Consider the following 22,995-nt stretch of genomic DNA (forward strand, 5'->3'; position numbering starts at 1 on the left):
CTCCCACTCTACAAGACTCTGGTCCGGCTGCACCTAGAGTATGCTGTCCAATTCTGGGCACCAGTCCTCAGGAAGGATGTACTGGAAATGGAGCGAGTACAAAGAGGGGCAACAAAGCTAAAAAAGGGTCTGGAGGATATTAGTTATGAGGAAAGGTAGCGAGCACTGAACTTTTTCTCTCTGAAGAAGAGACGCTTGAGAGGGGATATGATTTCAATTTACAAATACCGTACTGGTGACCCCACAATAGGGATAAAACTTTTTTGTGGAAGGGAATTTAACAAGACACGTGGCCACTCATTAAAATTAGAGGAAAAGAGGTTTAACCTTAAACTACGTAGAGGGTTCTTTACTGTAAGAGCAGCAAGGATGTGGAATTCCCTTCCACAGGCGAAGGTATGAGCGGGGAGCATCGATAGTTTAAAAAAAACTATTAGATAAGCACCTGAACGACCACAACATACAGGGATATACAATGTAATACTGACTTGTGTCTTTTTTCAACACTACCTACTATGTAACTACGAGTAACTACTACTACAAATCCACCTGGCGCACGTTCGTTTCTGAATAGGCGTATCCAGCTCATTTGCATATTCTATGCTGAAATCGACGGAAGCACCACCTAGCGGCCAGCGTAAATATGCAACTAAGGTACGACGGCGTAAGAGACTTACGCCAGTCGGATCTTAGCCTAATTTTGGCGTATCTTGCTTTCTGAATACAGAAAGAAGATACGGCGGCGCAGCTTTGAATTTACACGGCATATCAATAGATACGCCGACGTAAATTCTTTCTGAATCTAGCCCACTGACTCTGACCTTTGACCCAAACCTTGCCCCAAATCAAACCCTGATATAGCCATTTTGTTTTTATTTAAAAAAAATTGTACGCGTGATTACAATTTTCTCTTCTAGCAAGGAGAAAAAGATACAATGCATCTTTTTCTCCATTAGAGATTAAAAAGAACACAGAGGTGGATTAAACAGTGACTGACCACTGATAGCCAATGGCTATCAAGGGCCGGTCCTTGCCAGCACCCAGTTAGTGGTTGACTAACTGACGCTGACAGCTTGGCCTCAATGTTGGGAGTATGCTGTGCAGCACGCCCTCATTATAAACATGTACAGACATATGCGGCCCCATGTAAGAAGACCATGCACACATGTGTATAGGCTTGGCAGTAAGGGGTTAAAAAACTCTACTAGGCATAATTTCCATTAAAATGCCTTTTTTTTTTTTTATTATCTGTCTCTAAGTGCAAAAATGGACTTCAAAGAGTTTTGTGCCTGCATTAGACAGGGTCAGTTAGCATGCGAACAACTGCAGATTATGACCTACTCTTAGGATCTAATTGAATTATTCAGACATCCGATAACTGCAGTCCCACAAATGAATTGGGAACCACCCTATCACTGAATACAGGCAGCATTGTTCACCCTGCCAACCAAACTGCAGAGTGCATGGATGACATTGATATCCGTCAGACCTAAACTGATTAACACAAAGCTCCTCATTTATTAAAGTATCTGTCTCCGACGATCTGCACTGGCTCACAGCTCTAATCAGGCTCCTGCTTTAAACATAGGAGGAGGAAAGATGAAATCTGATTGGCTACTGTAGGACGCAGAGACTGCCAGAGACACTTTTTCCATTTGACACGCTATGTGAGTGATGCTTTATTCTGCAGGACGATCTCTTAGAATATCATGTACATGCTGGGTGTATAAAACTCTGTGTTCAGATCCGTAGTATGTATAGTTTTATATGGACCTGAACAGCAGTATTGTAGGCTATAGGGCGATGCACACCGCTGTGTTGTAGTCAGTATCCCCATCGTATTGCTGAGATACATAAATCAAAACTAGGGAGCTGCGGTGGCTCAACGCGATTGGCACTGCGCTGACAAGCCATTCACCTCTGCAGCTAGGGGTTTGGATCCCGGTCTCGGCTACATGTGAATTGAGTTGTATCTCTGAGTCTGGCCGTCGTATCTATGCGACTGATTCAATAAAATCAGGTTACGCATAGATATCCCTAAGATCCGACAGGTGTAAGTGACTTACATCGTCGGATCTTAGGCTGCAATCTCACGCTGGCCGCTAGGTGGCGCTTCCGTTTGTATACGCAAGGAATATGCAAATGAGGAGTTACACCAATTCAGAAACGAACGACCGCCCGACGCTTTTTTTTTACGTCATTTGCGTTCTGCTTTTTCCAGCGTATAGTTACCCCTGCTATATGAGGGGTATGTGCGGCGTATCCTATGTTAAGTATGGCCGCCGTTCCCGCGTCGAGTTTTGAATTTTTTACCATGTTTGCGTAAGTCGTTCGAGAATACGGATGGACGTAATTTACGTTCACGTCAAAACCAATGACGTCCTAGCGACGTCATTTAGAGCAATGCACGCTGGAAAATTTTACGGACAGCGCATGCGCAGTTCGTTCGGTGCGGGGACACGCCTGATTTTAATTTTACACGCCCCCTACCCGCGGAATTTGAATTCCGCCGGGGGATTTACGATTCACCGCCGCAAGTTTACAGGCAAGTGCTTTCTGAATAAAGCACTTGCCTCAAAAACTTGCGGCGGCGTAACGTAAATGAGATAGGTTACGCGGATCTAAAGATCCGCTCACCTATCTGAATCTGGCCCAATGAGTGGAGCGGGCAGATGGCAGGCCCATGCCCATTCCGCATATGCAGAGCAGACAGGGGCACAGCCCACTTTACTCTATTGGCCCTCCAATCCGATCTTCCCAGATGGGAATTTGTGGATCAAATTATTAGAGGTATGTGTGTGTAAACGGGCACAAGTCTGTTTACATCTGTGGCTCAATAGACTGACCGTGTCAAAGAGGGCCAAGGCTGCTTTCACACTGATTCTCTGCGGTAAACCCACACCGAGGGTATAGCGCAGTGCACCTGTGGCTTTCCTGCGGGTTAGCTGCACTTTGCCACAGACTTCTATTATATCCTGCAGGTGTGGTGCACTTTCTGAAATGCACCAACCCACAGGTAATAACAGAATTCTATGGCTCAGTGCAGGTAACCCGCAGATGTTCTGCACTGCGCCTGCGATCAGTTTGCAAGCAGCCCAGTAACCACTGCAGAACAGATATACCCATATATACACTGTGATTTTTTAGTATTAAACCTACCTTTAATAACAGTCTTCTATTCAAGTATCGCTAGCTGTTGCTGTCCCAGGCAGAGTACATTTGGTATCATGCCACCTGTGGCAGGAGTTGGCGCTATACATGAAGCATCAGCTTATGCCAACCCGCTATTCCAGAGCAGGAGGTCACGGTCCACATCAGAGGGCTCCGCAGGCCACATGTGGACCCCGGGCCACTGGTTGGGCACCCCTGCTTTAAAGCCTATGGTCACTACAGCACCCAGCATTACTGAACAGCCATTTTCTTGAATGTGTGCATGGCGAATATTGCGTTTGGACCCATTACTGATAGGTGTTGCACATGTCGTGGACCAGTCCAAAGACCTTTAATCAAGATGGCAGACAACAGTGCTATTGTGTGCATGAAACTGCATGTGATGATGAAAATGCTTGTGAACGAAGCATTAAAACCCGCAGATATCTATAGAAGACTTCATACACAGTACAGTGAGACACTCAGCTGCATTAAGACATTTGAATGGTGTTAACATTTAAAAAATAGATGTACAGTGAAACCTTGGTTTAAGAGTGTTTTGCAAGATGAGCAAAATGTTTTAATAAATTTTGCCTTGATATACAAGCGATGTCTTGATATAAAAGAGTGGCGTCATGTCACAACGGAGTATAAAAGAGAAGAGAGGAGCCTCTAAGTGTAGCAATATGGTTACATTTAAAGCCGGGGTTCACCCTAAAAAAAAACATTTTTTTTTCTAGCATGCCATCAAGCATACTAGCGCGATCTACAGTACGCCTTTCTTTTAGTTTTTGGAGCCGTACTTACAGTTTACTACCGTAGTGAAGTTTCAGACTCCCCGCGGGGAATGGGCGTTCCTATGCAGAGGGAAGATGATTGACGGCCGGCTATGGCGCGTCACGCTTCCCAAAGATAGCCGAAATAGGACTTGCCTCTTCACTGCGCCTGCGCAGTCAGCTCCGATGTCTGTGCGCAGGCGCCGTATAGCGCCGTGAAGAGGCAAGTCCTATTTCGGCTATCTTCGGGAAGCGTGACGCGCCATAGCCGGCCGTCAATCATCTTCCCTCTGCATAGGAACGCCCATTCCCCGCGGGGAGTCTGAAACTTCACTACGGTAGTAAACTGTAAGTACGGCGCCAAAAAATAAAAGAAAGGCATACTGTAGCTCGCGCTAGTATGCTTGATGGCATGCTAGAAATTTGTTTTTAGGGTGAAACACCGCTTTTATGAAGGTACAACATTTAGCAACATATTGCTACACTTAGAGGTGCCTCTCTTCTCTTTTATACCCTGTTAAAAAAAATGCTTTGATATACAAGTGCTTTGGATCACAAGCATGTTTCTGGAGCGAATTATGCTCGCAATCCAAGGTTTTACTGTAAGTCCGTCAGTGACGATCCGGCTGTGGAGGATCCCAGCCCACAGGTGGTCAGCATTTCGGCACTGATGATGAAGTGAAGCAGGCTGTCCAAGATAGTTCAGGCAAACTGACAAACCTTTCTATGCCGAAGCTTTCCAGGCATATATGTTAAATGCCGGGATAAATGTAGCAGGGGAGTATGTCGAAAAAATAAATGCAGTTTCCACACCTTGAAAATGTGTTCTTTTATTATATAAACTCAAAAGTCCTAGATTGAACGCCACTCGTGGGATCATGGCATAACATAAATTAGTAATTTCCAAGTAAAAGTGATATGCATTTGCATTGCCAAGTTATGTAGAAAGCCATTAGTCATTTAGTGTCTATATCATGCCCAAAACTCAAGCCCATCAGATAAATGATACTGGATCCCTTACCTTGACACTGATACCCCTGCTTGCCAAACACTCCCCTGTAATGAACAAAAAAAAGTTTACAGTTATTAAAATGTCTCATCAAGATCCCAAAGCTAGAACAGTTCTAACAATACCAGAAAATACTTTTCAGATTATTTTCTTCCTCTATTTACAGGCAAGTTTTCCACTCGCTATTTTAAGCCTGCGCCTTGGAGCAGAATGTTTCCCAGGAACCTAGTCGGAGAGCCAGCTGAAAAGGACTCTCTGATGAGTTGCTCACCTCTGCTGTGCTGTGGTGTGCAGTGCTTAGGGGCAGGGGTGGATTTCGGCCAAAATAAGCAAAGAAGCATCCTTTCAACTGGCATTCATAACGTTTTCAATCATCATAGAGATGCGACCCCATCCGCATTGTATCCATTGGTATAGCCCTCCACATCAAACAGCAAATGGCAACAAGTGCATTCTCCCCTGTGAACTGACAGGCAGTTGCACAGGTTTAAAGTGTTACTAAACCCACAACAGTAAAATCAGCTTGTATATGCAGTAAAGAATGCTTGTTGTGGAACCTAAGGGGGTTAATCCTGCGCATTGTGTAAATTGTTTAGATCCGGTCTTCTCTGATCCTCCCCTTCTTACACTGTCCCTAATCCATCTTCTGATAGAACAGTAGCCTTGGGACACTCTGCACATGCTAAGTTTGGTGTGTATTGCTTTTTTTTTGGGGAGGGTGCATGTGTTCGGCAAAGGACCAATCAGCACTGTCCAGACACAGGGTCAGGGGTCCTGCAGCCTCATAGGGCAGTCAGAGGAGAATGAAAACTCCTCCTACAAGCTTTAATGAGAAAATTGAAAAAAGACCAACTCATATATGACAGCATGTGGTTGCCATCATCCCATAATACTTGAAAATATTCGAATATACCTCTTAAGGTGGGATTGTGTAGGCAACACGCAAAAAGAATACAAAAATATATAAAAAATATATCAATTTATTACAAAATACACATACAAAAATATGTGATTTTTTTTATATATTTTTGTATGTGTATTTTGTAATAAATTGATATATTTTTTATATATTTTTGTATTCTTTTTGCGTGTTGCCTACACAATCCCACCTTAAGAACAAGCTTTAAAGGGGAGTTCCAGCCATTTGTGTGTTTATTAAAAGTCAGCAGCAACAAAAAGTGTAGCTGCTGGCTTTTAATAAACAGGCACTTACCTGCTCCAGCGCTCCAGCGACGCGCCGGCCGGGGCTCCGCTCCTCTCCCCCCCTCCCCGGCCGGCGTCTTCATCTTCAGTGTGGGCACCCGGCCGTGACAGCTTTCGGCTTCACGGCCGGGCACCCACTGCGCATGCGCGAGCGGCGCGGCACTGCGCATGCGCGAGCGGCGCGGCCCGGCGCCGCGCCGTGTAATTGGCCAGGAGATCGCCTAGGACCTGTGACGTGTCCTAGGCGATCGCCAACAGCAGCCACTTCCTGAAGGCGACTAAGCTTAGTCGCCTACAGGAAGGAGGAAGTGGGACAGGAAGTCCCACTCGTGCTGAAGCCCCCACTCCCCCCCCAAAAAAATTACATGCCAAATGTGGCATGTAAGGGGGAGAGGAGTGGGTTAAGAGGAAGTTCCAAATTTGGGTGGAACTCCTCTTTAATGAGTGCTTGGCCAGACACCGGTAGAAGTCACAAGACTGTTATATACTGCCTATGAGAAAAGGTATTTAGCAGTTTATATTTACTAAAATAATGGCATTTCCCTGTTCTGTACACTGTGGGAGACCAGATATAGGTTTATTAACACTTTAATGAATTTCGCTATCCTCCTGGTTTGTTTAATAATGGTGATTGGCTAAAGCGGGTCCCTTTATTGCATCGTGGATGATTCAGCTCTGCTTTGGGGCATCTAGATTTTAAGCTCTGTGGGTACTTGTGATATTGTTAAAACTCTATAAGTTATTGTGACCCATGGATATTCTAATTTCTGCATACCAAAGAGGACGTTATTTCGCTTCATGTCCCCTGAAAGACCAAAAGGTTTTTGGGGCAGGGTCTGGAGTAGACTTTAGGGTAGGCATTTCTGTATGGTGACACCAAAGTCTGCATTTACAAAGAGATGGTGTTCCTTCCATCGATACATGTGGTAGAAAAATACCTGCATCAAATAGTCTGGTGGAAAGAGGCTTTTTTTTTTTTTTAAGAGAGAAGTTAGCCTTAGCTTTCCATACATATGTATCTTTGTGTTGAGAATTCATGCTTAAAGGGACACTAAAGGTACATGTTTTTTCACCGTAATGCATCCTATGCATTACGGTGAAAAAACATCTGACAATACCGGCCCCCCCAGGTGCTCGCCCCTGACATCCTCTTCGCCGCTCAGCCTGGTCATTGATTGGCTAGAGTGAATGGATTGAAAGCAGCGCAGCCATTGACTCACGCTGCTGTCAATCACATCCAATGACGCGGCGTGCCGGGGGCGGGCCCGAGTGATACAGTGATCGGCTATAGCCGCCGGCTGTATCACGGGAGCGCGCCCGCATGAACTTACCACCATGCTCGCTCGCTCGCATGAAGGTGGAAAGTTCTTGCGGGCAGGACCAGAGAAAGCTGCCGAGGGACCCCAGAAGACGTGGATCGGGGCCACTCTGTGCAAAACTAGCTGCACAGTGGAGGCAAGTATAACATTCTCTTTAAAACCCATTTAAATCTTGATTTAAAAAAAAAAATTTGAACTGTGAATTGCATTTGATTATTGCTTCAATAACATTTTTAGACTGGAAAAAAGACCACTAAAAGTAAGAGAAAAAAAAGACACATACATACATGTGCACATATACACAAAAGCCAGGCTCCCAAAACAACCAACGTTTTTCCATATCTCCTAGACCAGCCATTTTGTAAAATACAGAGTGGGTGTAGGACAGGGGTCAGCAACCTTTTTCCAATTACGGGGTTCCAATGTATGTGATTGCATGGAGGGCTGCATTCACCTGTTAATAACTTAAGACAATAATCGGGACCCCTTTACATTACACTGTCCCCCCTGCATATTACACAGCTCACCCTGCACATCACACAGCCACCCTACCCAGCCCCCCCAATGTCATGCTTTAAAATTTTGCATACTCATGGAATAGCGACAAACTACGATACCTAAAACTCTCCATAGGCGGTGATTTAAAAATGTTTACAGGTTATCAGTTTAGCGTTACAGAGGATTCTTGTGCTAGAACCATTATTCTCGCTCTAACAATCGTGGTGATACGTCACATGTGTGGTTTGAACACTGTTTACATTTGTGGTCGCGCCTTATGTATGCGTTCGCTTCTGCGTGCGAGCACGGAGGGATGGAGCGCTTTAATAAAAAAAAAAAAAATTCTTTATTTTATTTCATTTGTACACTGTGCCTTAAAAAAAACATTCTGATCACATTTATGGCTGTCAGAAGGATTGCAAACATCCCTTGTGAAAGTAATAGGCAGGTACTCTTTATGGAGGGATAAATCCCTCATTTGCACTTAAAGTAGGGCCGAAACAACTAATCGATTAATCGACAACTAATCGATTATGAAATTAATCAATTACAATTTTCATAAATCGATTAATCGGCCAGTAACATAATGGGGTTAAAAAAAAAAAATGAGCCCTTTATAGTACAACAAGGCAAATCGCTACTATAAATTATACTTTCACTGTCCCACAGTAAAAAAAATGAACCCCTTACAGTAGTGATTATTTGCTCTTTTTGTACTTATTTTTGTTTTTTTAACCCCATTATGTTACTAAACATCTCAGGCCTGGGTCACACTTCTGTTTTTTGGTGTTTGTAGAAACACACTACAGTTCATTTACATGTTTTCCTATGGGACACATTCACATCCATGATTTTTTTTCCAGCTGCTGCGTATTTGGAAAGGGCAAGGAGTTTTAAACGCAAAACGGTGCCATTTTTTTTTTCGTTCAATATACTTCAATGGAGAAGATGCAGAAAAGCATGTAATGTGTTTTTGCGGCAATTTTTGTTTTGTAATCTGCCCAACAACAAATTGGCCCAAAAAAAATTAAAAATGCTATGTTTTTTTTTAAGGCTATTATCCGATTAATCGAAACAATAATCGGCCAACTAATCGATTATAAAAATAATCGTTAGTTGCAGCCCTAACTTAAAGCATTCAAAACGGCAAGTATGGCTGTTTTGAATACTGTCATTTTTTTAAATTTAGCACCTTTAAGTCTTCTGTAAACCGGGCGTGATGACATTGCTTTCGGGTTACTAGATCCGAGACCAGATCGATGCCGGCTTTGTTCGCGTCCGTGGCGGCTGGTCGCTAGGGCCTCCCGGAGGGACGAGGGAGCCTGGACGAGCCGCAGAAGGTGGCAGCAGGGGGGATCGGGGGAGATCCCCTCCAGCTCCTTTTTTTTAATAATAGGCGAGCAGCTTCTTAGCCACATCGGTTCTTATCCCAAGAAAGTCATGGTTAAAATGTCCGCAAGGCGGGTGCACGTGAATTTTATCACGTGTACTGACAGGCCAGACATTTAGCTGAACCGTGCCGGACATTTGGCAGCGGCGGGCCAGGTGCAGCGCATAGGTTGCTGACCCCTGGTGTAGGATATCTGTTGATGGGAACCATTCAAAGCAAGACTTGATCCTGCAGTCGTTTTATTTTCTTATTTAATTTTTTAAAATTTACCTTCAACCATGTAGTAAGGGCCTGCCTGCTCACATTCAAATTGCACGTGTTTAGGTTTGACCTCACATTACATGGTTTTGGTAAATCTAATTGAAAATTGTATGATGCATGGCCAGCTCTAATTTAATTAGTTGTTCTGTATTTCAATTGATGGACACATGTGATAGAAAATTCGGCAAATAAGTACAAAAAAAGAGTGTCTTTAATAGCATTTAGAGTCTAAAACCCTCTTTTATATTGTGGTAACAAATGCAGGGTGGATGCCCTACAGAGAGTGTCAATTATTATTGTGTATAACATTTAACTAACATTTGATTATAATATAACATTTAATATTGGTGAATATGCATGTACTGTAAATAATAAGGAATTGAAAAAAAAAAACTCAAATTTGATATCCAAATGTTATTTTTATTTTTTGGATAGCGTAAGACAAACTAGGTTGGCACTGTGGTTTGTGCTCCTGTTAGGGAGATTACCTCTACTTCCTGCCCTCTACTCATATCCAGGATGAACTTTCATGAGGTCAGGATCAAGGAGGAAGGGACTCCTGGGGCCAGGATAACAGGAGTGTACTTGTTTGGGGGGGGGGGATTCAAGATCTACTGTCTGCAGCAGCATCTAAACATTATGGCATTCGGGGCATGGGTGGCACTGTCTGCAGGTAGCACATGTGTTGTGGCATGTGCTACCTGCAGACAGTGCCACCCATGCGGCCAATGCCATATTGTGCTGCAGACAGTGCCACCCATTACGCTAATGCCATAACGCATGTGCTACCTGCTGACAGTGCCACCCATGTGGCCAATGGCATATTGTGTTATGGCATTAGCATCATGGGTGGCACTTTCTGCAGCAAAATATGGCATTGGCCGCATGGGTGGCACTGTCTGCAGGTAGCCCATGTGTTATGGCCCATAACGCATTTGCTGCCTGCATGGACAGTGCCACCCACTGTCTGCAGCACAATATGGCACTGGCGGCAAGGGTGGCACTGTCTGCAGTATGTTATAGCATTAGCATGTCCCGCTGTCAAGTTGCTGATCGCCAGCATTACTAGTAAAAATAAATAAAAAATACATAAATACATCACATAACTTTTGCGCAAACCAAGCAATAAACATTTTTTGGGATTTTTTTTTACAAAAAAGATGTTGCAGAATACATACTGGCCTAAACTATTGAAGAAATTCGATTTGTTAAATTTTTTATTGGATATGTGTTATTGCAGTAAGTAAAAAATATATTTTTTTTTTCAAATTTTTTATTTTTTTTATTTAAAAGACAGCTCTATTTGTGGGGGAAAAATTACATACATTTGGGTACAATGTTGCACGACCAAGCAATTGTCAGTTAAAATAATGCAGTGCTGTATCGCAAAAAATGGCCTGGTCATGAAGGGGGGGTAAATTATCCAGAGGGCAAGTGGCCTGCCTGTGTTGTTGTTTATTATCAAGGCTTCTTTCACATGGGGTGGAATCTGCTTGTTCAGCAGGGGATCTGTCCGCTGATCCCCCACTGAGCGGAGTGGGCAAATGACAGGTCCGTGTCCACTCAGCTTATGCAGAGCGGACTCGGACACAGCCTGCTCTGCTCTAAGGGCGGCTGGTGTAAAGAAACCGGCTATCCGTTCACACCCGATTGCCCTCCAATCCACTAGATGGAGGGGGAAAAGATCCCTTTCTGTTTTTTTTTTTTGGGCGGATCAGATTGAAGGTAGGTGGGTGTAAATGGACACAAGTCTGTTTAGATCCATCCCTCTATAGTAGTGAATGAAGGATCAAATCAGGTCTGCCTGAAAAAAAGACAGGCGGACGTGATCAGACCAGTCATGTGACCACGACCTTTTCCCTTTAACCCAGGGTTTGACAAATTTGCTTGGAATCTAGGAGCCAGCTAAAAAAAAGTTAGGAGCCAGAAACGCGCCCCGTCCCGCCAAACTCGCGCGCAGAAGCAAGCGCATACGTTTGCAAATCTGCACTTAAGGCGAGGTCTGGGGAGGGGCCAGGGGCGGGACCAGGGATGGGGCTGAAGGAGGGACCAGGGGCGGAATCAGGGGTGGAGCTGAAGGGGGCCCCGTCAGGTAGGCTGTACGGGGCCCCATGATTTATATCAGCAGCACTGGCAAGGAGCAACCAAGTATAGAAAATGTGTGCACTCTGTTTCCTGTAGTGCCCTCCATGTGATTCCACTGGGGCTTTTTGCAACATGGCAGCATGCACCAGGGCACCTATTTCAATGTCAGGCTTTTTTTTATGCAATGTCACATCAGCCACACACAATATCCCAAACATATAAATCACAGGAGCCCATGAGTATGCACATGACTCAACGCTGTTTATCTCATTATAGCCATACTATTAAAAAACTGATAGCACAACATTGGTAGGGAGAGGTTTCTGAGAATTAGAAAGCATGTGTTGTATGTAATCTTAATGACTCAAAGAAGAGGTTAGAAAAAGTAGATCTTCTGGGCTTTGCAAGGCTTGGCCGGGTTCCAAAATACGATTGCTTCCATAGCAGTCTACAGTGAAACTTCTCTTTGCCCTCTAGCACAGGTCTACCCTAAAAGGTTCTCCTATTTCTGCATACAGCAAAAACCCTCACTGCTAAGGCTGGTGTGCAATAGAGCCCTTTCAGACCCCCAGTGTTAATATTCAGGGCAAATCCCCTCACCAATGTAAGCATGCTGCAAAACTAATAGACAACTCTTATGCTGCTCCAGACACAAGGACCACATTGGAATCAAGCCGTAATTCTGCATTTAACACTATTACAGCCTTGACTTGACTGGGCTTTGACATGAAAGCAAGCCTAGACTGGACCCCACCAATCCTTGCAAAGCTGAGAAGACATGTTTTTTCTAACCTAACCTGATATTCAAAAATGGATAGGAATAGGAGATGTCGGTCCGGTATTTGTTATCCAATTCCACTTGACTCACCCATAGTTTATTATGTCCTTAATAGGATTATGATGTTTAAACCGTTTATTTTAACGAAGTGTGTCGTATTCATCTTCAGAAGTCATGGCTGTAATAGTGTAAATGCCGTTATATAAAACCAAAATATATTGCCAAAGAGTTTGAAATGACTTCAAGAACCTCATGAAAGTTCATCTTGGTTATGAGTAGAGGGCAAGAAGTAGCAGGAAGGGGCAGGAAGTAGAGGTAATCTCCCTAACAGGAGCACAAACCACAGCGCCAACCTAGTTTGACCTACTCTATCCAGAAATAAAATTGGATATTGACAGGTTTGAGTTTCCAGCTAGGCAATTCTTTTTTCCTTTACTTATTACAGTAAATGCAGAATTACGCATTGATATCAATGTGGTCCCTGTATCTGGAACTGCATCAGGGTTGTCTGTTAGTTTTACAGCATACTTACAGTGCCTTGCAAAAGTATTAACCCCCCTTGGCTTTTTACCTATTTTGTTACATTAAGGCCCTGTACACACGAGGAGACATGTCCGCTGAAACTGGTCCGCAGACGGCCTAGCGGACAGGTTTCCAGCGGACAAAAGTTTCTAAGCATGCTTAGAAACTTGTCCGCTGGAAACATGTCCGTCGGACATGTCCGATGGTTAGTACACCTAATCGGACATGTCCGCTGGTTATTACGTCTAACCAGCGGTTCTCTGTCCGCGGGGATTTTGGTCTGATGGTGTGTACACACAACAGACCAAAATATCCCAGGAGACATGTCCGATGAAAACGGTCCGTGGACCGATTTCATCGGACATGTCTCCTCGTGTGTACGGGGCCTAAAGCCTTTAGTTCAATCTGAATTATATGTGATGGATCAGAGCACAATAGTCTAAGTTGGTGAAGTAAAATTAGAAAAATATACACTAATCAAAACTGATAATTGGCATGTGCGTATGTATTCACCCCCTTTATTTATGAAGCACAAAAAAAAGCTCTGGTGCAACCAATTACCTTTAGAAGTCATATAATTAGTGAACTAATGTCCATCTGTGTGCAATCCAAGTATCACATGATCTGTCATTACATATACACACACCTTTTTAAAAGGCCCCAGAGGCTTCAACACCCAAGCAAGAGGCACCACTAACCAAACACTGCCATGAAGACCAAGGAACTCTCCAAACAAGCAAGGGACGGTGTTGTTGAAAAGTACAAGTCAGGGTTAGGTTATAAAAAATATCCAAATCTTTGATGATCCCTAGAAGCACCATCAAATCTATCATAACCAAATGGAAAGAACATGGCACAACAGCAAACCTGCCAAGAGACAGCCGCACACCAAAACACACAGACCGGGCAAGGAGGGCATTAATCAGAGAGGCAGCACAGAGACCTAAGGTAACCCTGGAGGAGCTGCAGGGTTCCACAGCAGAGACTGGAGTATCTGTACATAAAACGACAATAAGCCACTCGCTACATAGAGTTGGGCTTTATGGCAGAGTGGCCAGAAGAAAGCATTACTTTCAGAAAAAAACTAAATGTCACGTTTTGCGTTTGCGAAAAGGCATGTGGGAGATTCCCAAAATGTATGGAAGGAAGGTGCTCTGGTCTGATGAGACTAAAATTTTACTTTTTGGCCATCAAAGAAAATGCTATGTCTGGCACAAACCCAACACATCACATCACCCAAAGAACACCATCCCCACTGTGAAACATGGTGGTGGCAGCATCATGCTGTGGGGATGTTTTTCAGCAGTCGGGACTGGGAAACTGGTCAGAGTTGAGGGAAAGATGGATGGTGCTAAATACAGGGATATTCTTGAGCAAAACTTGTACCACTCTGTGTGTGATTTGAGGGTAGGACGGAGGTTCACCTTCCAGCAGGACAATGCCCCCAAACACACTGTTAAAGCAACACTTGAGTGGTTTAAGGGGAAATGTGTAAATGTGTTGGAATCTGAACAAGGCTTATCACCAAAACTAGTCTGCTGCTGACTGTACTCACTGTGAAGGCTTCACAATAAATATGCTTGATAATATGGAGGTGCCAGCTGCTTCTTTTACTAAATGTGTTGGAATGGCCTAGTCAAAGCCCAGACCTCAATCCCATAGAAAATCTGTTGTCGTCCTTTTTAATGATTGCTGTTCACAAGCGCCAACCATCCAACTTGAAAGAGCTGGAGTAGTTTTGCAAGGAGGAATGGATAAAAATCCCAGTGGTAAGATGTGGCAAGCTCATAGAGACTTATGCAAAGCGACTTGGAGCTGTGATAGCCGAAAAAGGTGGCTCTACAAAGTATTGACTTTAGGGGGTGAATAGTTATGCACATTGACCCTTTCTGTTATTTTGTCCTATTTGTTGTTTGCTTCACAATCAAAAAAAATAAATCTTCAAAAGTTGTGGACATGTTCTGTAAATTAAATGATGCAAATCCTCAAACAATCCATGTTAATTCCAGGTTGTGAGGCAACAAAACACAAAAAATGCCAAGGGGGGGGGGTGAAAACTTTTTCAAGGCACTGTACATTGGGGATGGGGTTTGCCCTAAGCATGGACACTGGAGGCCTGAATAGGTTTCTATTGGACACTAGCCTTAGCAGTGAGTTTTTTTGTTCCACGAGAGAAACTATTAGGATAGACCCACGCTAAAGAGAAAATGGAAGTCCGACTGCAGACTGGCATGAGAGAAAGCCTAGACTGGAACCCCCACCAAGCCTTGCAGTCTGTCAGTGTCAATGCTCAGGGCAAACCCCCACCCCAATGTAAAAATGCAGCAAAACTAACAGACAACCCTGATGCTGCTCCAGACACAGGGATCACATTGATATTAAAATCGGAGGTCCGGCGTAAAAAATAATTATTTAAAAGTCAGCAGCTACAAACACTGTAGCTGATGACTTTTAATAAGCACACTTACCTGTCCAGGTTGCCCGTGATGTTGGCTGCCCGAGGCCGATTCGTCCCTCGGACCGGGTCCCGGCATCCCTACCCTCACTAAGGGAAACAGGCAGTGAAACCTTGTGGCTTCACTGCCCGTTTCCTACTGCGCATGCACGACCGTGCGGCGCTTTGTGAATGGGCACACTGTCCTGTGTGTCCCAGAAGGCAGCGCGCCTCCATTTCCCAGGAGGCAACGTGAGGAGGAGAACACAGAACCTCACCGTGGATGAGGAAGAGGCAGATTTGGACGATCTGCCTAGTAATAGCCATTTCTGGCAAGTATAAATTATTAATTTTTTTGAGCCTTTTTGGCTAATTTCTTTTTTTTTAGGGTGGACCTCCGCTTTAATGAGTAATTCTGCACCCACATGCTGGGCAGCACACATATTATAAAAGCGGACAAAGGCAAGAATCATGAAGTCACTGTACAATTATAAAATGTAATTATAGGCTTATCCTTTAGCTAAACCATGTTTCTCCCAGCATACACTGACTATACCATAAAGGCAGCCTTATAGGTGAGCCTCACCAGATGAAATCTTTGCAGTGGGAGCAGTATGTTGGCTGTCGCAGGTAGGTTGCCATAAACTTGTGTCCGTTGACCTGGTGCACCCTCCGCCTCATGGCTCTCTGACGTTTTCTCGTAAAGTGTCTCAGCAGCCGCCCATCTCGCATTGTCCCTAAAATAGGAGTCACATTTAAACATTACAGGTGGCACGATTCATTGTACTTGTCACATACTTCTCTACAGGCACCTATTTTACAGTTATAGGACTAATTTTATATTAAATATATTTATTCAAGCACAGCTAAACCAATCACTAAATCTCATAAGTTCTAATGTGTTTAAGCTGAAACCTGGGAAATGCACACAAAAAACCCCTGCTGTGCCACCACCCTCTTCCCAAAATCCAACTTCCCCACCCTACAAAGGGTTATATCAAAACTAAAGTCAAAACAATTTTTTACCATTTTGGATAGCATCAACTTCTTTTTTTTTTTGCAAGTTGGGGCAATTTCCCTTCACTTTTTGCTCTAAGGCCAAAACAGCAAATGAGAGAAAATCCCTGCAAAGTGGGGGAATCTTTGGTTGTCACCAGTACTAGTGTCCCCACTGGATACTTTCCCCCCCATTCCTGTTCTGGCGACAACCCAAAATAGTGGGTTTTCTTTTTGCTCTCTGTGATAACAGTAAACAGGACACATAGACAACACTGAGGCCCCGTACACACCAGAGGATATCCGCTGGAAACGGTCCGCCGGACTGTTTCCAGCGGATAAATCCTCTGGCGGATTTGGATCTGATGGCTGTACTCACCATCAGATCGAAATCCGCGCGGAATCCATCCGCGGTGACGTGTCGCGCCTTCATTACGACGCATGCGAGGGAGGGGAGCGGACGGATTGATCCGGTGAGTCTGTACAGACCACCGGATCAATCCGCTGGACAGGATTCAAGCGGGTTGATTTCTTAGCATGCTAAGAAATTTATATCCGCTTGAAATCCGTCGGCTGGATTTTTTCCCGCCGATAAATGTCCGCTTGGACGTACACACGACCGGATCTATCCACTGGAACTGATCTGCGGATAAATCCCAGCGGATAGATCCGGTCGTGTGTACAAGGCCTAAGAGCCTGACAGTTCTAATATTTATACCTGAATATATTCCATATTTATATCTAATACAAGCATACTTTTATTAAGAAAATTCCTACTCTCACAGTCCAATCTTATTCTTCCATCACAGCTTGCAGTGTAGAGCATGACAATTTGAGTTGAAGACCACTCACATATCTGTCTTATGGTGCCCATAGACACTTCAATAAATGATTGATTTCTTTCTGAAATCGATCTCTTCTGTTATAAATGATCAATGTATAGTCACCAACTTATTTGATATGCCACACTCTGGGAAGTAGCTTTTGATCAATAGCTAGAAGACGACCATAGTGTAAAACCATAAGTAATCATGCTTACATTTGCAAATTCCCTCTGGAGTTCTCTAGAATTGTTCCTTGTATCTCTTTGTAATAAGATGTGTGTATTTTTTATTATGCTCCTCAGCTAATTCTAGGGACCATAATAAAAAAGCACATTCATTCATTAGAGGCGGTTCACACAGGGGCGACCTGGGATCCGACTTGAAGTTGCCCCAAGTCGTCCCAAGTCATGTGGTTGAGAAAATCAATGGAACTGAATAGAGCCGTCTTAATATACGCTACTGAAGTCGCTCCGACTTCAGAAAAGGTTCCTGTACTACTTCAATCCGACTTCTAGGCAACTTGTACCCATTGATTTCAATGGAAGTTACCTCAGAAGTCGGATCACTGTCTTAACTGAAGCAACTTTCCAGGAAGATAAGATACATTTCTCAGGCAAACCCCTCCCCTCCCACAGAGCTGATTGTTGTTTGATTGGCCACTGGAAAACCTCCTGTCCTGGAGGTGACTTGAAGTTGCCTTGTAAGTTGCCTGATTCATACTCAAGTTGTGTCCAAGTTGCCTCTCAAAGTCGTGCTGGAAGTCGTGTTGCCCCTGTGTGAACCGGCTCAGTGAAAATAGCCTAAATAACATTGGTCTTTTCTCAATTTGCACAGGACAAATGACTGTGGAATATATATACACACACACCCCTTCAGAGATATTGTAATTGCGATTACAAGTTTATATTTCTTTATATACTGTGTCATGTTACAGCCAAAAACGTAGATGTATTTTATTGGAATTTTATGTGATAGATCAACACAAAGTAGCACATAATTGTGAAGTAAAAGCAAAATGATAAATGGTTTTCCAAATGTTTTACAAAAAAGTGTGTTGTGCATTTGTATTCAGCCCCCTTTTACTCTGATACCCCTGTAGCACTACCCACGGAGGAGCTGCAGGTTTGTTTTGGCGTCCTACGGTTCTGGAATGTCCTTTTTCTGTGCCCTTTATTACCCAGCCGGGTAAAAACATTAACACTTGTGATGAAGAGTAGAGGTGAAGTAAAAGAAGAAGTAGCAGACGCAGGCGCAACAATAGGGAAACAGTCCTGCTCCCAACAATGCATTGTATTCTCCGTCACTCCAGCCAGAGTGGGAATAGCGTACCTAGACAGGCCCTCTCTCACTGACCTGGCAGTCAGGGTATCGCTCGAACTTGAAGGAAAAGTCTCTGCCACAGACCCTCCTGAAATGGACTCAGGGAACAGCCTCTGTCACAGGCCCTCTCTGTGATTATGATTATGGAGATGATCCTCCTTGATAGAATTGCGTCTGGATCTCCTTCAGATAGTTTTTAGGTACCGACTGACAGGTGACCAGCCTCTTAGTGTCCGGCTACCTTGATCCCCGGTGGTTTGTCGAGACCCTATTGGATCGCCAGCCTCTCATTGACCCTCCTCAGATAGACTCCCCACCGAAAAGCTACGTCGCTTGGGATCTTCAGGGTTGGGAACCCAGTCGACTACTGGGCTCCCTGCCACAGCTCAAATGTTCCGGACCAACATGGTCCCGGAACCAGGAACACTGTGTGGCACGCGCACCCCTGCCTGGAAGGCCATTACGCTGGGGCGCCGTCACCCTAAAGGTGGGTGCCGCACTATGAAGAAGAACCCAGAACAATGGCGTCTATGAAGAGCACCCAAACCTCGACTTCACTGCTGCCACCCATCGCCCTGGGGTAGGAACTACACCCCAGTAACAATAGCAAGCCCACAGCACAGCCAAGCTGAGACAGAGACCAGTTTTGAACATAATAATTGGATCAGAGTCAGTTAACACTCTGATCCCTCTCTAAATTTGACTAACACCGGTACCTTTTAAGTAACCAGGCGCTACACCCCTAACTAAAATCTAGTGGAATCAATTGCCTTCAGAAGTCACCTAATTGGCGAGCTATTGGGGAGCTGCGGTGGCTCAACGCGATTGGCACTGCGCTGACAAGCCATTCACCTCTGCAGCTAGGGGTTCGGATCCCGGTCTCAGCTACATGTGAATTGAGTTTGGTGGTCTCAGCCCGGCTCCCGATGGGTGTGCTATGCAAGGTAAGCCTGCGCTTAGTACGCCCACCCCCCTCCCACAAATACCACCACACTTACACGCACTCGAAATTGGGTTAACATGCACGCACTTTGACCACGCTGTCTCTAAAAAGAGAGGCAAAGGACTAACGGGGCTGGTTGAGCGGGCTAGATCCTCTCACTCCCTTATAGGGAGTCCCTCTACCCCGTTAGGCTTCAAAGCGGAGCAGGTAGGGTGGGCTGTGTGGGAGGACACACCCACCATTGCCACTCGGGGCATGGAGAAAGGTGGCAGGTTGCCTCTGGGGGAGGCCTGCCTACTCCCAACTCCTGCAGTCCGGCTCCTCTCTCGAGTACACGCACAAAATACACTTAAAAAAAAAAGAAGTCACCTAATTGGCAAATAGAGTCCACCTGTGTGTAATTTAATCGCAGTATAAATACAGCTGTTCTGTGAAGCTCTCAGAGGTTTGTAAGAGAACTTTAGTGAACAAACAGCCTCATAAAGGCCAAGTAACATACCAGACAGGTCAGGGATAAAGTTGTGGATTAGGTTATAAAAAAATATACCAAGCTTTAAACATCTCACGGAGCACTGTTCAATCCATCATCCAAAAATGGAAAGAGTATGGCACAACTGCAAACCTACTAAGACATGGCCGTCCACCTAAACTGACAGGCCAGGTAAGAAGAGCATTAATCAGAGAAGCAGCCAAGAGGCCCATGGTAACTGGAGGAGATCCATAAATCCATAGCTCCACAAATTCGGCCTTTATGGAAGAGTGGCAAGAAGAAAGCCATTGTTGAAAGAAAGCCATAAAAAGTCTCGTTGGCAGTTTACGAGAAGTCATGTGGGCGACACAGCAAACATGTAGAAGAAGGTGCTCTGGTCAGATGAGACTAAAATGTAACCTTTTCACCTAAAAACAAAATACTATGTGATCGAGAGCCGGCCAGCTCGAATAGACAAACTGAACCGCCTATACATACCTGCACAATTGTAAGTGCATATGTTTGTTTTTATTTAATAAATGTTTTAAAAGGGTTACACTATGAAAGTGTTTTCATTTTTTATGGGCCATGAACTCTTGTCGTTGTGGACACTTGGGTTGGACACTTCTGTTCTGATGGCACCCTTACATTGAGACGCAGAGACCCAGGGCTGGGGAAAAAGCCTTAAGCGTGTATGATCTCTCTAATCAAGGGATCATACAATCTGGTAAGCGGCAGCAATTTTAGTGGTGGGGGATTCCCTTTTTCTCAAATCTATATCACTCCTTCTTGGGTGTTGCATATATGTCACCGTGGACTCTGGATGCGAGACATCTTTATTCTGGAACTTCCATCTGTAATTTTGCTCTCATTTGGACATTTCAGTGTTGATTGGACATTGTGTAGGGTGTATCGGCCCTCCCTCACAACACCTTTCTTATTTAATGTATTAAGAAATTGTGATATGACTAGTGTTTAATTAGCTCTTCATCCCTCACTTTTAAAAAAAAAATGTTTCCCATATGAATACAGTGACAACTCACTTCACATAGTGGGAGAGACTGTATTCAGTTCTTTCACCTTACATGTAAGCATGTTACACACATTCACATGGTAACTGTATTATCACTTTATTTTGCGCAGCTTATAATTATTTGTTTCAAAATACTATGTGCGCGTGAAAACAAACTGCAACTGCACATCACAATGAACACAACATCCCCACCGTGAAACATGGTGGTGACAGCATCATGTTGTGGGGATGCTTTTCTTCAGCAGGAACAGGAAAGCTGGTCAGAGTTGATGGGAAGATGGATGGAGCCCAATACAGGGCAATCTTAGAGGAAAACATGTAAGAGTCTTGAGACTTGGGGTGGAGGTTCATCTTCCAGCAGGTCAACGACCCTAAACATACGGCCAGAGCTACAATGGAATAGGTTAGATCAAAGCATATTCATGTGTTGGATAGAATGGCCCAAAGTCCAGACCTAAATCCAATTGAGAATCCGTGCCAAGACTTGAAAATTGCTCTCCATCCTATCTGACAGAGCATGGGCTGTTTTGTAAGGAATAATGGGCAAATATGTCACTCTAGATGTGCAAAACTGGTAGAGACATCCCCAAAAAGACTTGCAGCTGTAATTGCAGTGAAAGGTGGTTCTACAAAGTATTTATCATTTTCCTTCCACTTTACAATTATGTGCCACTTTGTGTAGATCTATCGCATAAAATAAATTTACGTTTTTGGTTGAAACATGACAAAATGTTGAAAATTTCAAGGGGTTTGAATACTTTTTCAAGGCACTGTATCTTGGCCCATGAAGGGCCTGAAGTGTAGACCAAATACTGTAGATGTTTTGCACTTGGCTTGTGGTTTCAATGCATCTCTTTGATGTTTTGTAAGCCTTTTATATGAAAGAAGGTTATGAATATACAAACATACAGCTAGCCACAATGCAGAACCCTTTTCACTTATACCTCAGTGATGTCATTGACTTTCAGGCACAGTAACCAGAAATATTGATCCAACCCAGAAAATGGCCACCTCTTCGGTCTGCAGACTGTGTGTGAACTGTAGTGTGTGTGTTGTGGTTGGTTGATCACAACATGTGCTGTATTCGGCTTTCTATATCAGTGCAAAATATGACTCTAACAGGAAAACAGTCTCAGTTAGAATATCGGCATTGCACACGGCGCTGTGAACCTGTGGTTAGTGCTTAGCACAGGAAGTGGACAGAGAGCTGTATAATAAAGAACAGAGAGTGCATAGAATCATAATATACCACACTATTACACAGCTGCATGCATTTTATAAACACAGTACGATAATTGAAGCAGAATTCCCCAAACATATGTGCTGCAGCACTTGACCAAGTGCATATTCCCTTACAATGTTCTCTTAGTCCCCATGCAAAATCCCATAAAATTTCCGTTAATCCTGCCAATGAAGTCTAATGCAGTTTCTTGCGATGGTGTAGCAACAATGCTGCACTGCACCTGAATTGAGAGCAGAGTTGCCACTCTCATGTTTTCTGTGCCTGCTTGTACTGTATACTGTACAGTGGGATGTAAAACATTTTGTTATTGGAACAGTCACTGTTTATTTATAAACCTGTAGCTTGTCAATCAGCACCTGGCCACACCTAGTCCTGCCCGCTGCTTTCTGGATTGGCAGCACTGCATCCATTATTGAAATAATTTTCTGTCATACAGGTGCCTTGCAAACAGCCTTATTGTAAATGTACGTCATTACTTCAACGTTAAATGCTGGGACTATGGCATTCAGGCGGTCGGCTTTCATATAAAAGTGGTCCCAGCAGGGTATTTGCCAGGAGATCACTTTTATAGGCAAAAGAGGTGCCCCCTCCCGCCGCTTCCCAGATGATCCAATCCTTCTGATGCCTGGGCAGGAAGTCAAGTGAGGGCAAGATAGCCCCCCACTCAACTCCCTTGGAGGACCGGAGCAACATCTGACATCACTTCCGTCTCTCAGGCTTAAAGGGATTTTTAAGTACCGTA

General features: G+C 44.1%; 1 protein-coding gene across 1 annotated transcript in view; it reads right to left on the reverse strand.

The window, feature by feature from the left end:
• Window positions 1-22,995, reverse strand: part of PRKCH (protein kinase C eta) — a 222,256-nt gene that overhangs the window by 103,109 nt on the left and 96,152 nt on the right. Inside the window, exons 3-4 of the mRNA XM_040332619.1 lie at window positions 16,012-16,162; window positions 4,948-4,982 (exon numbers count right to left, since the gene is read on the reverse strand). Coding sequence (XP_040188553.1) covers window positions 4,948-4,982; window positions 16,012-16,162 — 186 coding nt within the window. The remainder of the gene's footprint in view (window positions 1-4,947; window positions 4,983-16,011; window positions 16,163-22,995) is intronic.

Source organism: Rana temporaria, chromosome 13, assembly GCF_905171775.1.
Source record: "Rana temporaria chromosome 13, aRanTem1.1, whole genome shotgun sequence".
Classification (NCBI taxonomy): domain Eukaryota; kingdom Metazoa; phylum Chordata; class Amphibia; order Anura; family Ranidae; genus Rana; species Rana temporaria.